This window comes from Lagopus leucura, unplaced genomic scaffold (genome assembly GCF_019238085.1).
Source record: "Lagopus leucura isolate 7727_CA_CO unplaced genomic scaffold, USGS_WTPT01 Super-Scaffold_1, whole genome shotgun sequence".
In the NCBI taxonomy this organism is placed as follows: domain Eukaryota; kingdom Metazoa; phylum Chordata; class Aves; order Galliformes; family Phasianidae; genus Lagopus; species Lagopus leucura.
The window spans coordinates 27,802,699-27,817,485 of record NW_024962250.1 but is presented as its reverse complement, the minus strand read 5'-3'; the positions used below and the strand labels follow the sequence as shown (position 1 = coordinate 27,817,485).

At 38.1% G+C, this 14,787-nt stretch overlaps 2 protein-coding genes and 1 long non-coding RNA gene across 3 annotated transcripts in view; 1 reads left to right on the top strand and 2 right to left on the bottom strand.

The window, feature by feature from the left end:
• RIN3 (Ras and Rab interactor 3) overlaps positions 1-1,050 on the bottom strand; it is a 55,517-nt gene extending 54,467 nt beyond the window's left edge. The window contains exon 1 of the mRNA XM_042879595.1: positions 721-1,050. Coding sequence (XP_042735529.1) covers positions 721-767 — 47 coding nt within the window. The 5' untranslated portion in view covers positions 768-1,050. The remainder of the gene's footprint in view (positions 1-720) is intronic.
• Positions 831-13,612, top strand: LOC122187206. Its single transcript, XR_006181309.1, has 3 exons — positions 831-997; positions 12,145-12,247; positions 13,432-13,612. It is a non-coding gene; the product is annotated as an uncharacterized LOC122187206 (long non-coding RNA).
• SLC24A4 (solute carrier family 24 member 4) overlaps positions 9,930-14,787 on the bottom strand; it is an 81,060-nt gene continuing 76,202 nt past the window's right edge. Inside the window, exons 15-17 of the mRNA XM_042882446.1 lie at positions 13,471-13,583; positions 12,725-12,790; positions 9,930-11,019 (exon numbers count right to left, since the gene is read on the bottom strand). Of these exons, the coding sequence (XP_042738380.1) occupies positions 10,867-11,019; positions 12,725-12,790; positions 13,471-13,583 (332 nt within the window). The 3' untranslated portion in view covers positions 9,930-10,866. The remainder of the gene's footprint in view (positions 11,020-12,724; positions 12,791-13,470; positions 13,584-14,787) is intronic.

The following is a 14,787-nucleotide window of genomic DNA, read 5'->3' as shown; positions in this document are numbered from 1 at the left end:
GGTGGTGGAAGTTTTCAGCAGCTATGTCATTTTCCCCTGATTGTTTTAAACAGGAAACAGAAATGCTCAGCTTCAGGCATCAGCTTTAAGTTATAACTGAGCTTTGGTCAGATTTCAGCCTGATCCTGGAGTCCCAGCAGCTGACTGTCCTCCAAATCAAAACCATTCTCTCCCTCTCTATGTTTTCTCAGAGCATGAACCTGCAAGCTGCAATGCCTGTCCACCAGGAGCAAGGAAAGCCTGGAATATTTTCCTAACCAAAAGTATACCTGAAGTCTCCTGGGAGTCTGCAGACACGGTCTGTGCATACTTTCATTACACAGATCTGGAGTGACTGCCAGCTTGCATGGATGCCCTTACCCAATACTCAGCATTTCAGCAGAAATAAAGCAAGCCTCCCAGAAAAGACTCATAGCGTTTCCAAAAGCACAGATCTCTCTTCTGTCCTTTCCCTAAATTGCAGCTCAAAATTTGTGCTTATTCTTCCCTAAATAGCTGAGATTCAAGCCAAATGAAGGTAGTGCTGTTTGTTTTCAGTTTGCAGACGCTAGCTAAAGGAAATACTGTAAATTACAGCATGAACATGCCACACCAGTGTGAATGTATAGCTGAGAGCTCCCCAGCCAGCTTGCAAATGTAGCTGAGAGCTCTTTGTTAAGTGGGAAAAGCAAAGCAACGTAGTTGTTAGAAACAAACAGTCATGTAAGTTTCAGGACTTACCCTGAGTCATCCCTGGCTCCCTCATCTCGGGTTGATGTTTTCATCATTACAGCAAACTTTAAGACACTTTCTGTTTCACAGTGGCTTTAGAGTTCCTTGGTAAAGAAAGCAATTCCTTTCCATCGCTGAGCAGAACATCCACATCCTCTGGTTTTGTATTGAAGATGATATTTCAAGGGGCAGCAGGGGGAGGACGTTTAAAACCAACTTCAGGCTCAGTAATATCGGAGGGCAGACGACTAAACAGGCACTGAAATGAAAGCAAACTACCAAGAAGGTCTGATTTTAGCCTCTCTTCTTTCTACTTCCTGTATTTATATGAATGGGGGATTTCAGGAAGAGGCAGTCTTTGGTGGTCAAGGGTGTGTGTGTGTGTGTGCGTGTGTGTGTGTGTATATATTAGAAAGCCATATTTAGTAGTGAAGGCAGGTTAACCTTATTAGAAAGAAGGGCCTGAAACTGTCAGCTTCTACTTTGTTTCTCTAACTTAAGTAAATACAGGGGAGTTTGTTTTACAGACTGCAGGTATATCAGTAGGCAACAGAGCATGGTGAACTTTGTAAAGGATTTTATAAGGCAGCAAAGCATTAAGTCTCCGTCTGCAAATTCCTGAAGCATGTGTATTTCTATTGCTTGAGTAACTGGAACCAGATGGAGCTTGGAAACCTTTATATTTACACAGGACCTGGGAAAATGAAATGTCTAACACAGGCAGAGGACATTTATGCAAAGAAGTTAATGCAGAAGGTAATGATAAGGCTGTAAGACTGCTAGTAAATGAACAGCTGTCTGTTTGACCTGGAGTTACTTAAGTGGTTGAGTAGTTTGCTGTACTGAAAACCCAACTGAACACAGACCAGCTGTGGAGGCTGGGAGCTGACAGATGTGCTGTCAGACAGGGCTAATGGCACTCCTGCTTGGCAGCTCTATTATTCAGGAAATATTTGATGTTGGAAGAATGCATAATGGAAAAAAGCAAAGTAGAAATATGAAGCAGAGGCAAAGAAAAGTAATTGCTTGGAACAGAGGAGATGACAGTAACTTGTTTCTCCTTTTATTTTTAGAAGAAACTTCTCAGCTTTCTATTGTCCAGTAAGTACTTTGCCATGTAGCCCACCTTAGAAATGGAAACGTCGGGCAGCTCCCAGTGTATCCGCATGAGAGAAACTTGACTTGTGTAGAACACAGAACTTGTTCTGCTAGCTTGAGCTTGGAGGAACCGGGGAACCTTCCTGTAATCTAGACCCATTTGTGTAACTCAAGATGAACTTTTCTCAAGGGTTTTTCAGTCAAATATTGTGTTGGCATTGGGAAACCTCTCTTCTAGCTTCCAGAAGGATTTCTCTTAGAAAATCAAAGAGCTGCATAAAGGCTGCATGATGGAAAATCCACAACCCTGCTACAGGTGTCTTGCTGTTTAATTATCAGTATCATCTAGATTTCAGACCAGACTTTTTGCCTTACCTAGTCTTAAGATTTCTGTTATTGTATCTCATTATATTCTCTTCTACTAAATTAAGGACTTCTTCGCTCCAACTCATGTTGCCAGTTAGACAATTACAAACTAATTCAATGTTGCATTTAACTCTTAAGCAAACTGGTTGGCTGAGATTCACTCATCCCTCTTTGCAGGCTTGTCATATCTCATGAATCTTTCTGGTAGCTGCAGTACTGTTGGTTCTGGGCACAGAGATCCAAGAAGTACACTCCAAACTTGTTCTCCAGCTTGTCGCCTTTGAAATACACCTTGGATATTAGCATAAGAACAAGATTCTAGATACATTCCACAAATTCAGCCCCATGCCACCATTTCATTTCCCTACATTGCAACCCGGCTAGGACTGGGATACTGAGTTTACCTTTGCTTATCTGGGAAACAAGGGTAGAAAGCTTTAAGGGTGAGCTGTTCTGCATGAACCTACTCAGATGGAGAAATCTGCTTACACAAAGATGCAGTCATCCTAGGCAAAGAAATAAGACCCTATAGATGCATAAGATCAGTTTTCAGCAAGCGACAGGCATTTCCAAAAATGCTGTCAGGCAGGAAGTACTATTAAAAACACAGGAAAAAAATTGCAAAAATACAGAATACAAAATACAGTATTGTGGTCTTTCAGTTTGACATTATTTGAGAAAAGCTCTTTTTTGTTTTTTTTTGTGAAAACTTTCACACAATTCATAATGGTACAGGTTCAGAAATGTGAAGTTTTTACAGTATTTCTGTTAAAGATAATGGGCAAAAGTTCTTGAAAAAGACTCTTTTTTTTCCTCACAAATATGTTAGCGTCTCTGCAATATTGTATAAGCATTTCTGTAAAATACATAAAAAATGGAAATTAGGACGAATTTTAATATATTTTTTCAGAGCTTTTCTGTGTGTTTTTTCTTAAGCCAGAGATCTGATGGGCTTGGAGTGAGACGCTGTGTTGTAGGATCAGGCTGTGGTACACAGTTGTACAAAAGCTACATGACAAACACTGCAAAATGGCACTTCTCTGAGATACATCCAAGCCAAACAGGTTTTAGAGAAAACTTGGAGAATTATTTAGATGTGACATATTCATTAAACTAATTTTTAGCCTACAGATTGCTGCAATATCAGTGTGAGCTAGAAGGAAGGGGGTGGGGGAGAAATTCTTGTCCTTTTTTTGGGCTGATTCACCCCTTCCATCTTAAAGCACACCATTTGGCCGAGTTGAGAAGGTTTAAAAATGAGAGAAGCGCTTAAGTGCAGTTTGGTTTTATTGAAGTGCTTTCAGCATATGCACAGACTATGTGACATTTCTGCTTTTCACACAGTAGGATGCAGCTGCATCATGGTATATTCCTGCAGGAGCTGTCATGCCTATTGTGTCACTAATCCATAGATTACGAGCCTTTTATAAAGCCTATTACATAACAGGTCACGATGGGTCATGAGGTCAAACGTACAGGGAATTAAAAGAATGGTACTTTCCACAGCCAGAATTTGATTCTTGGAAGTTAATTCTGTAGGGAAGAGGAGTCATTTCCTTAGAAACACCTAGCCTAGCATATACCGAAGAATGAACCCTCATGCAAAAGTCAAAGAAAGCAGGATATTGCTTTTCTCCACTTCACAAGGATTCTCCTGTAGATACACAAAAACACAGTGGCTAATTACAGGTTTTATACAAAAGCATGCAGTGTGGCTATGGAAAATAAGGTCAAACTTTTATCTCTGTCACCTGGGGTAAACTGGCAAAGAGTATTAATGGGAAGACTCTTGCCTAATGAATAGTTAAAAAATATAGTATATGGGAGTAAGGTTCCTTCTTCAAAGAACTGAGTTTAGAAGCTTTCCTTCAGCCCAGAATATACAGCATACAGAGACTGTGCATCTACCCTAGAAGTCATAAGATAGCTGTATGTCTGCCTTTTGGAATAGGCAATCAAGAGTAAGTGGGACTATTTTTTTTCTCTGCTATCTCCAGAGCCTAGGTGTCTGGGAAGGTGAAACAGCACTATGGGGCTTTTAGATCACGCTTCCATTCCCTTTTGTCAGCATTCAGTACCCAATGGGAACCTGATGGATTCCACTGTACCATGGGGCCAAAATACTGGATAAGGACGTTTCTGAGATTGCCATATTTGTTCTGGATTGGTGCCTCAGTACAGCAGACGATATTCTCAGCAGACCAAACATTTCTAGTACCAAAAGAGCAAATCTTGCATTTTGAAATTGCTGTGGATCAAACTGATACACTTGACTCACCCCAAAATACTGGCTTGATCCAAGTGATACTCCCTTGAACAGATGAAAACGTGGACCTTCTGTCTTTCAGTGTGGCAGAGTCCAGATTTCAGCAAGAAAGTGCAGGCACATATCCTAGCTGGGTCCTGAAATTTTAGATTTTCAACAATAAATAAGAGAACGCTTCACACGGTCTCATCACCTGAGAAAAATACAATCCAGTAGTTCTTATATAATTTATTGATAGTGTACATGTGTTAATCACATAGTGCATTACCATACTGACTGCTAGATTCTTTTATAAATGCCTATTTAACTATTTATTTTTAATTTTCCACAACAAAAATAATCAAATTTCATGCCAACATTTTGTAACAAATTATCACATTAAATCCATATGGATTTCATGACATATTAATCTGTACAAAGGACCCCATATACACAGAGCATTCACAGTGCATAAGGTCACAGTCATTGAAAAAATAAATAACATGATAAATAGAATTTTTGTTATTTACAGTTTACAAACTCATCCCTTTCTGTTTTCAAAGTAAGCAGTTCTAGAAAGTTTTAATAAAATTTAAAGAGGTACTGCACCACCTAAGGGTGCACTGCAAATGGCTGTAAGTATGAAGCACAGGGAAGTGTAAAAGGTTCAGAAGTTATTTTAGCAATCGTAAATGATTTCAAATACCTGCTTGCAATGGAGGAGATAGCAGGTGCCAAATTCTGCTCACAATTCCACTGATGAGAATTTGTGCCAACTATCAGGACAATAATGAGAGCTGGCATCGCTCCCAAGAATGTGAAGGCAAGAATTTGGTCGTAACTTCACTGCAGAGTTTCAGCCATTTGGAACAATGATGCTGCTGGGGAAGCAGACTTGAGTGTTCTCTGTGTACCCAACCGGTATATGAATGAAGGCAATAATCTTTTCTGCAAAATCCTCTGAAAAGAAGCATCACAATCTTTCCAGAGACTTTATCTGTCTGGTTTTGATATATTCTGATAACCTTTAGATTTTGTCATAATTCCCTATTGCTATAAATCAACCTTTATATTTGTTTTTCAAGTTTGCCAAGATCATCTCAATGATAAGACAGCAACAATCACATACATTCTTTGTGCAACTAAAAAAAAAAAAAAGAATTAAATTCAAATTGGTAACTCTTGTAGGAAAATACCAAGTGACCTTAATTTCCTACACTCTTTCATTTATTTCAGAGGTTTACTATATGTCAGAAGTATGGTAGGAAGCAGAACATATGATGTACAAAGTGCCACAATCATTATACATCTCAGCCTGTAGAGAAGGAGCTACACGTATTTCAAATTTCAGGATAGGGATGAAGAATCTCACGGGGTGAGATCCCTTCTGAAGCTTTCTCCAGGGAGAAAATAGGAGGACATCACACATGGGGAAAGAAATAGCATGCTCAATTTATTCACATTGAGGTTTTTCAATCTGTGCACACTAGGTCAGGAATTGGAAAGCACACATCAGTTGATCAACATTCTTCTCTTCATCAGAACACTTGCATACAGAATTTTCAGAATGGTTTAATGAAGTAATAAGGGGTAATGGGGGGCTTGGTACAGAATTGGTACAACTAAATGCTGTCATTTACCTGTGTAACCATCATATAAACCTCATCACTCAACAGACTGAAAAATCTAGACTTCAAAGAAATATAAAGGAAAATATGTAGCGAATGTCTGAGCTGCAGAGCTTTTCTTATGAGTGCTTAAACACAAATAAGTGAAGGATCTGAGCCTTGCAGTGACAGAATATTATGTCCAAAAGTGATGCGTTTCAATACTTGAAAAAAAGATTCTTTGGTTTCACCTGGCTATCAGTGTTACTTTAGTGTCTGCTTCATATTACATTAGGTCTGCTCTTTCCTTGGCATGGATGATCAGGCAGTATTTATACAACTTAAAGTACTCTAAAAAAAGAAGAAAAAAAATCTAGCAGTGGTACACAAATAAATAACGTTATGATTGCAAGAAATCCAAAAACGGAAGACACCCAGACTCATGTGGGATTTGTGCAACTAGAGCAAACACACAGTAAAATCAAGTGTGTACAATTAAAGCACAGTCACAAAGGAAATCAAATAATAGTCTTCCCTATCATTGCTGTGTAAGTATTAGACTTGGAAAGACATTTTCCATTTGCTTACACATTAGAGGAATATTTACTAATATAGTCTAAAACCAGAAACTGATTATATGTTAGTCACAGCTGCAGCAAGCATACCATAAAATAAAATTGGCACGCCGATGACTGAGCCAGGAGAAAGGTGGTTGACTGCCATACATGTTGGGAAGACTTAAGGTATTCAGCTAGACTGGACTTCAGCCTACAGCAGGTCATCAAACAGTCATTTTAAGACAACCATAACTGTAGATTACCGTAACCATAACTGTAGATTACTGTTTTAGATTTAGACAAATAGGTCCCTAGCCTGAAATATTTATTTGGGCAATATTTTCCATGAATCAGTGTGACTCAGAGTACCAAATCTGAACTTTTATGACACAACTTTATAATGCAGTACAAGAGTTACAGTCTGTAGAGAATCAGACACTTCTGACTTCAATGGCAACACTCCCATGCAGTCACTATAGATACGTCTGCGCTCTGTGGATGTATGTGGGACTGTACTACTCCTGTGGAACTGTAGCACAGAAGAGCTGCTAGAAGCTCTGCTTGGCCAGCTGTAATTCAGTTTTGATGCCATTGTATACCAGGAAAGGTACACTGTTTTGAAATCTATGGGACAGAGAACCAGTTCTCCTCTTATCCATGAGTGGAAATCCACAATGGTGTCAGCAGAGCAGAAGTCCATAGATTCTGTCCAAACCTTTCAACTTGAGTGAGAATTAAAAATTGTAGACTACAAAACAAACATGAGCGTGACAGAAAGCCCAAAAGTCATGCTCAGCTGTCATCAATCCAGCAAGGCACTTAAATATATGTTTAGTTTTAAGCATGGAATCAATCCTCACGAAGTTAAGCTTTGCTGGATAAGGGCTATGTCTTTCTGCATCATATTACTCTTCAGTGTTAGTAGGCTGGCAATTTTCAAATCGCATCCACAAGCTTTCTTTTCACTCTTGAACTGAATGTTAGCTTAGACAACATTGTGACATACATTCCAAACTCAGACAGCTAACTATTGCAACAGTTAGTAAAGCAAAATGGCTACAAAATTTTCCAAACCCAATCTGAACACATGCAATATAGAATTGTAGAAACTTCAGAGAGCCGAGTGCAAATCATTCCTTTTCATCATTGGAAAATGGCAAAATTTGAAGTAGTTTCCTGACACAAGCAAATTATTTTCTGTACACATGAAAGGCACTATTCCGCTAGTACTCAGCAATATTCTCCTGAATTACTGACACATTCTGAAGTGGGTATCTGACAGACAGCAATTTGTCAGTTAGATCTTTCTCAGTCCATTCAATTTATTTGCATGGCTTGCCTATAATTACCATCTTTCTTTATTTTAGCTTATTAGTAATGACTATATGGGGACTCTAACTACTTCATATGATCATGTGTCATCAAGGCCCTGATACAGCATCTAATAATTCTTTGGCAAACAATATATCCCTGGTCACATGGTTGTGTCAGAGGAGAATCCTACTAAAGTTATTTATAATGATAAGCATGGCACGATACCTGTCTTGTAAAAGAAGATGTGTATGAGACTCGGAAAATGCAGCACTGCAATTCAATATAAATCGTCCTGAAATGTGGTCCACATTTTAGGAAGAGCTATACAATGACAGGACCTGCTATGCAATTTAAGGTCAGCATTAGTCATCCAAGACTGCCTCTTCCTACAGCAGAACACTGTTTTTTGGAGCAGGTGATATTAAATTTAGGAAAAATAATTTCTAAAAATGTCTCAAGGATTCATGGCATTAGCAAACACAATTTCATGCATTTTTGAGCTGGGGATCAGCTGTGATGGAAGAAATTGGTGCCCCTAGTCTTTTAAAGTTACCTGGCTCAGATATATGAAGATACAGTACAATCTGCTAGATCTGGCACTGTAAACATCGATGCCCTCATCAATGTCAACTCAGTTGATCACTAGGCAGGCATTCCGAACTAGATTTTGGAACTACTATTAAGTAGTGTAAATACATCTGAGTTGCCCAAACTGTGCACGGAAGAGCAAACGTTTGCTTGTAGGCAATTAGTTCTGTAAGCCCAGCCTCTATCTCTGCTCCTTTCAGGTTCAAATATAAGCCATCATATCAGCAGCATACCGTCATTCTGAAAAATAGCAGAGAAGACAGTAAGAATAGAGATGGATGCTCCTACAGCAGTGCACTTTCACAACTCTTCTGCAACAGAAGACTCAAGAATGAAAATGAATCTCTTCAGCTTTGCTGCTATACTACAGCAGAAATGTCTTGAACGCCAGGAAATAAGGTCATCTACATGCTTGAGGACAAACGTGTTTACTGTCATTCTTGGCTATTCAATAAAGCATTTTAATAATGCTGTACTTATTTCCATCTTAAGATTTGTGTAGTTTAACTGCACAACTACCTAATTAAGGTGAAAAACCCTAACTGGGTACTAATACTGACATTGATTACAAAGTGTAAAGCAAGTAACAAATATATCGCTCCTTTTCCTGTAGGATTTTATTAGAAGGATCCAATTCCTAAAAAAGCTCAACAGCAGAATTCATTCTTTAATTTGTATCAAAATAGATTTTAAATAGCCTTAATTGTAAACACATTTCCTAGTGTAAACAGTGTCCTACATGTGAGCTGGTTGAACTCAATTATTTAATCAGGTATACTGAGACAAGGAACTTTTTAATTTAGTTCTTATTCACTAAGTTTCTTTAGTATGTTCTCAGTGACACAGTAATGGGAAGTTTTATATATAGTCTTAAGTGCAAAATATTAATATATTTAAAAATGTATCAACTTTTAGTTGATAGATTTGTTTTGGTTTATAAACATTAAAAAATTAAAAAAATCTATGTATAAAGTTAACTGTGCTTCTTTAGAAGATCTTTCACTCATATACAGCTTCAAAGTTTAGTAGCAATGCAAAATATGCACACCGTCTTGGTGATTTGCAGTCTTATGACTACTGAAACGTGGAATGTTACCTATTGTTTTTAATAGTCTGGGCCAGATCCTGCTGTCATTTACATCAGCTATTCCTTATATCGGGTTTATGCTAGTGGACAGGATACCAAAATCTGGCTTCTACTGGGGCTTGAAAAGAAGTACACCATATTTCAAATTTGTATACAATCAAATCAAGGATCATGGTCTCCTGATAGACTCTTTTATCTGTCTATATCTTATCTGCAATACTGAGTGTCAGACACCCATCTTCATTAAGCTTCTGGAAATATATAAAGAATGGAGAATGCATCAGATTCTTGACTAATGAAGTAAGCTTACTTCCCTCAATAATCAAATTAAATTAAATCATAACCAAGGTGGATTTTATTGTCAGACAATCTGGTTTATGTCTGGATTCTATTCTCAACTGACAGCAATAATTGATAGTTACTCAGCACCCAGTTGATTTTATTTGCTTAGTTTCTTCTAAACTTACAAATGAGCTTACGAGGGCTGACGCAAAATGTCTGTCATGGTGTAATATTCCACCAATTTTTGTTTATATTTACATATACAGCATTACTCATTAATGATAAAACAGATTTTTCAAGTATGAAGTTCTGCATGTAATTCTCTTTTTCACTATGCAGACAGTCAAACTTATAGTGTGCATCATCAGAAGTGATACAACATACAACCATTTCCTCTTCTTTCTCTGCCACACTGTTCATCTTCTTTGAAAAGAATGATAAATATTCAACACTGCCATCAAAAACTGTCACTGCAGTTTCTCTATAAGCAGAGCACTTGAAGGGGGAAATGATGTCCTCAACAGTGCATGCCTGATATGTACCTTGGACTTTCTGGTCCTATAGTTGAGATATTTTGACAAAGCCGAGAAAAGTTCTGAACTTGCCTCCTTTCCTTCCATGGAAAGTAAATGTCAAAAGCAGAAGAACTATAAAGATTTTTCTCCAGCTTTCTTGTTAGCCTTGTTGGTAGTGTTTGATTGTCTGCAAAAGGAGAATGAACACAACAACAGAAAGTCCCATAAGTGGGGACATTTGAGAGTACCGCATAAAGTCCACACCTCTTCATGACTGAGCAGCAATATCCAAGGAGGAGTTAAATGCTTTGGTTGCCTTGAGCTAGCATGTTACAAGAAAGGTATGCTTTCCTTCCACATAGGTAAAAGTGCTTGGTAGCTGATGAAGCAGGAATGACACTCAAATTACTGATGGAAGGAAGGTAGAAACGTGAAATGTCTCCTGTCATTTACAGCACAGGTAATCAGAAGCGCAGTCTCTCTCCTTAACAGTTGCTTAAAGTCCTTCTCGGCACATAGGGAGGTTGACAAAGGTGAAGACATTAAACTCTATCAATACAGAGAAACACAGGAAAACAGCATAAAGAAACAACACGTAGATGCCTAATTTCTTGTCAAGTTTCCACTTATTTACATGGATCCCAAACACCTGCAAGCAAACAAAGTGTTAGTTAATTAAGCCTCAAAGGAGACTTCTAGAAACAATTATAAGCTGAAAATGACAATGATCTCTTCAATTAGAGATCCTGGACCAAGATAAAAATATATATTGTTGGCATTTTACAGATTTTAAAAAGGCAAAATATTTCTTTTTTTAAATAAGAGTGTAAGAACCCAATCCAATAACTCAAACTCTGGCCTTACTCTCACTTGCCTGAAGAACCCTTTACAAAACATTAAATGGACCCACGTCAAGACCACTTGAGAAGTTCATCATGTAACAGAGAAACAAAACAGGCCCCTGGGTGCTCTGTTTCAGGGCATACTGCATTTTCAGTACATCAGGCACATTCTAGTTAGGCAGCATTAATTCCCTGCTTCATTATGAACTAGGGAATACACTGAATATGCTTCTCCCTCCAACGCTCCGTTATACACCCTTTACATCCCAGTTAAACACAAGCACCTAACGTTCACTCTTTCAACAGCTCTAGAAGAGTTTCTTTGACATTTTACTCAGCTCCTGAACTAGGAAGAATTACAAGCAGTAAAGCAATTAAATTCACATGAAGGCTCCTATTTTCAATGGTGCTATGAGTTTCTGCACTGATTTTTGCTATGGGAAGATCTGGGGGAATTAGGGTATCCAGTAGAAAAAATCAAGACAGTAGATGGTTTGAACTCAGATGATATTGCTGCAAAGATTCTTTTCAGAAATCCCTGAGTTTCTAGCATAGTAACATCTGCATAATCCTCCCATGTATTCAGAAGTGCTGGTTACCAATACTCATGCAGCAGTATCACATACAAGTGTCTAAAGAACTTTGTTGCTCCACAGGCACTGTGCAGCATGGCACAATTGGAGATAGGAAAAGTAAAGAACAGGCTCCCACAGCTTATATTAGCAGATGCACTAGGAAGTTAGTGGCAAAGTGAACAGATCTGGACATTCTATCATTTAAGACATGCACAGGTGATGTGAAGTTTGCTAAAATCTAGCCGTGCAAGAGTGTAGCATCTCCAGTGATGATCCCCTCCTTTAAAAGGGTGTCCGCAGGCAGTGAAAGATGTAAGTGGGTATTTTTATACCTTTGGGATTTGATTCTTTCCACAGATGGCTCTCTGGGAGTCAGCAGGATCACAGTACCCTAAGTACCAGCAAAACTGACTTTTGAAGCAGAACTACTGTTTCACCTTAACAAGTCAGTATTATAAAGGTGAGTTGTACTTTACATGCCTATTCAACATCCTGAGGTTCACAGCCCTCACAGACTAGTCATCGTTAAGGTTTTGGCTACAGTGCATTGTTAGTCTAGGCTGGTTTGAAAATCAGAGATGGGAGGATGAAAAAAAGGGAGGAAGCACACCTGGGTCTTCCCCAGCACAGAGTACAGACAGACCTAGGGTATGCAGCTGGACACAGGACCAGAGGAATACTGAAATCAAAGGGATCTATACACTTCTAGCAACTCTTCTGCACCAAATGTCAGATTTCAGTCCTGCCACTGGAAGACAATGGCAGTTATTCTAACTCATGGCATTACTATAAGAATAGTACTTTAAAAGAATCAATACTTTGGGGATGATGAGTACTTCCAGTTTTTCCTTGTAGAGTACGTGAAGTAAATACCTGATAATTATTTTGCAATCAGAACAGTCTGAAGAGTCACATTCAGAAATACACTAATACTTACTGTCAGTGCCACTGATCCTAGTAAAAGTGCAACTGAATAGACCAGTCCTTTACTGTTTATCTTAACCTGTGTGAATTAAACAGAGAATAATTCTTTAAATCACCCAGAATATGAAAACTTTGTTTTAGAGATCAGAAATAAATTTACTGATTCATGGTAGTCCACCTTCTGCCTTGAACTGTGACTGACTGACTTCTTCTAAACTATGCAAATCTACAACAGATTTAAAATGGAGAATGGGAATGTTAAGGATTTAAAGCAAATGTGTAAGGAATCCCAACTCTAAAGAAAGAAAATAGCACGTATAATGGATTTCAAGTTAAAAGATTCTCATGAGAGAAAGAGATGTTACTTTCTAGTAGTTTCTAGATGTTGTTATTGTTATCTTACAAAAATACTAAGGTACAGGGAGACAGATATGCTTGAAGTTGTGCAGTGAGAAAATGACAGTGCCATGAAAGATATATATGGCCTTATTATCTGATACAGATTGTAATGTCCTCCATTTGACAATGCAATTGGGAATTAATTGCAGTTTGTGGAAGGAGCATTGCTCCTGTAACTCCTGGCAAAAAAAAAAAACAAACACAACACCTTATTTAATAACCAATAAAATGCTAGCACTTGCTTTGTTAAATCAGTTTTTATTTGCATGCTTTCTTTTTAGGATATGATGGTGATTTTTTTGTTTGTTTTGTTTTAAATAGAGAAAAGGAAAACATTAGAAATACGCTCAGTATACATACAGTTGATCCATAATCAATTGCCATGGTCTGCAAACCCCACGGAACACCAAGGCCCACCAGAATGTCAAATACATTACTTCCTATTGTGTTGGATACTGCCATGTCACCAAGGCCTGCAAAGAAAAAGCAAATTTCAGGTGAAGAAAAGAACAGAATGAGTACTCTGTATCCAGAGGAAATTAAAGAGGACTGACTGGCATTGATCCAAGTCCTCCTGGACTGGCTAGAGCATCTGAGGCAAGGAGACAATTTTCATAATTGGAAATTGTATTTAACATTGGCTGACATCTCATTCTGCACCACTTCTAAGGAAGGCAGAATCCTCTTCCTCTGCTACTTCTCTTTAAGGACCAGCCTTACTACTGAGACACTTCTACAAAATGCATACCAAGAAAGAAGAGGAACTCTCATGTATGGGACAAACCCTGCAAATAGTCAGAGCACACAGAGCAGAGACAGACACTCCCAGATCACAAATACAGTCTCTATTTAAAGGGAAAAAGAAATATTTCAATCCACTTCTATGGCAGTACCCCTCTCTACTCTTTAGATATTTGTCTGCAATCTGCCTTGTAGCCATTTTTCTTGATTCCAAGTACTGCAAAAATGTGTCCTTCAATGAGACCACATGCTTTTCCACAAGCTACCACTTAGCTTCACTTTCAGAGGAAACAATCCTTAGAGGAGTTTTGCCAAACATTAAGGAAGAATTAATCTAAAGCAGCCGTCTGTTCATTTAAAAACATGTTTTCCTTCTGTTCCTTCAAAAATCTGTTTTCTTGGTACTACATATGGAAAGCTAATCTAGTCAGAAGGCAGTTCCATGAGAATCTTGAATACTTCTGTGAGACTCAATGCTTTTATGAGATTTTTCCTGCACACAACAGATAATATAAGCTGGAGAATGAAGTATCTTAATTCTTAATTCTTTTTAATCAAGCAACGTTTAAGAGCACTACTTCTATCTCAAAGGTGGTACATTTGGGTGCTTAACATCATTTCAGAACCCCTGCTGTTTGCCCAATTATGTGTTCTGGAGATCTCATTATCTGGAGAAGAAAAAAAGAAATCAACAAAACACTGCAGGGATTGGAGTAGTGAAAAAGAGTAAAATCAGGACAGGTTCTTATTCTACTGCAGTAGAGGAGATCATACTTTCAGGTTAATGTTTTTCAACAACAGGAAGGCATGTGGCTACAGACATTTCTCAAAAAAGGAAATGTAAAAAACTTTCTCAGAATGTTAAAGATACGTGAAAAAAAATTAAAATTTCAACTGAAAACTCAATGATGACATAGCCAATATTAATCTAAAACC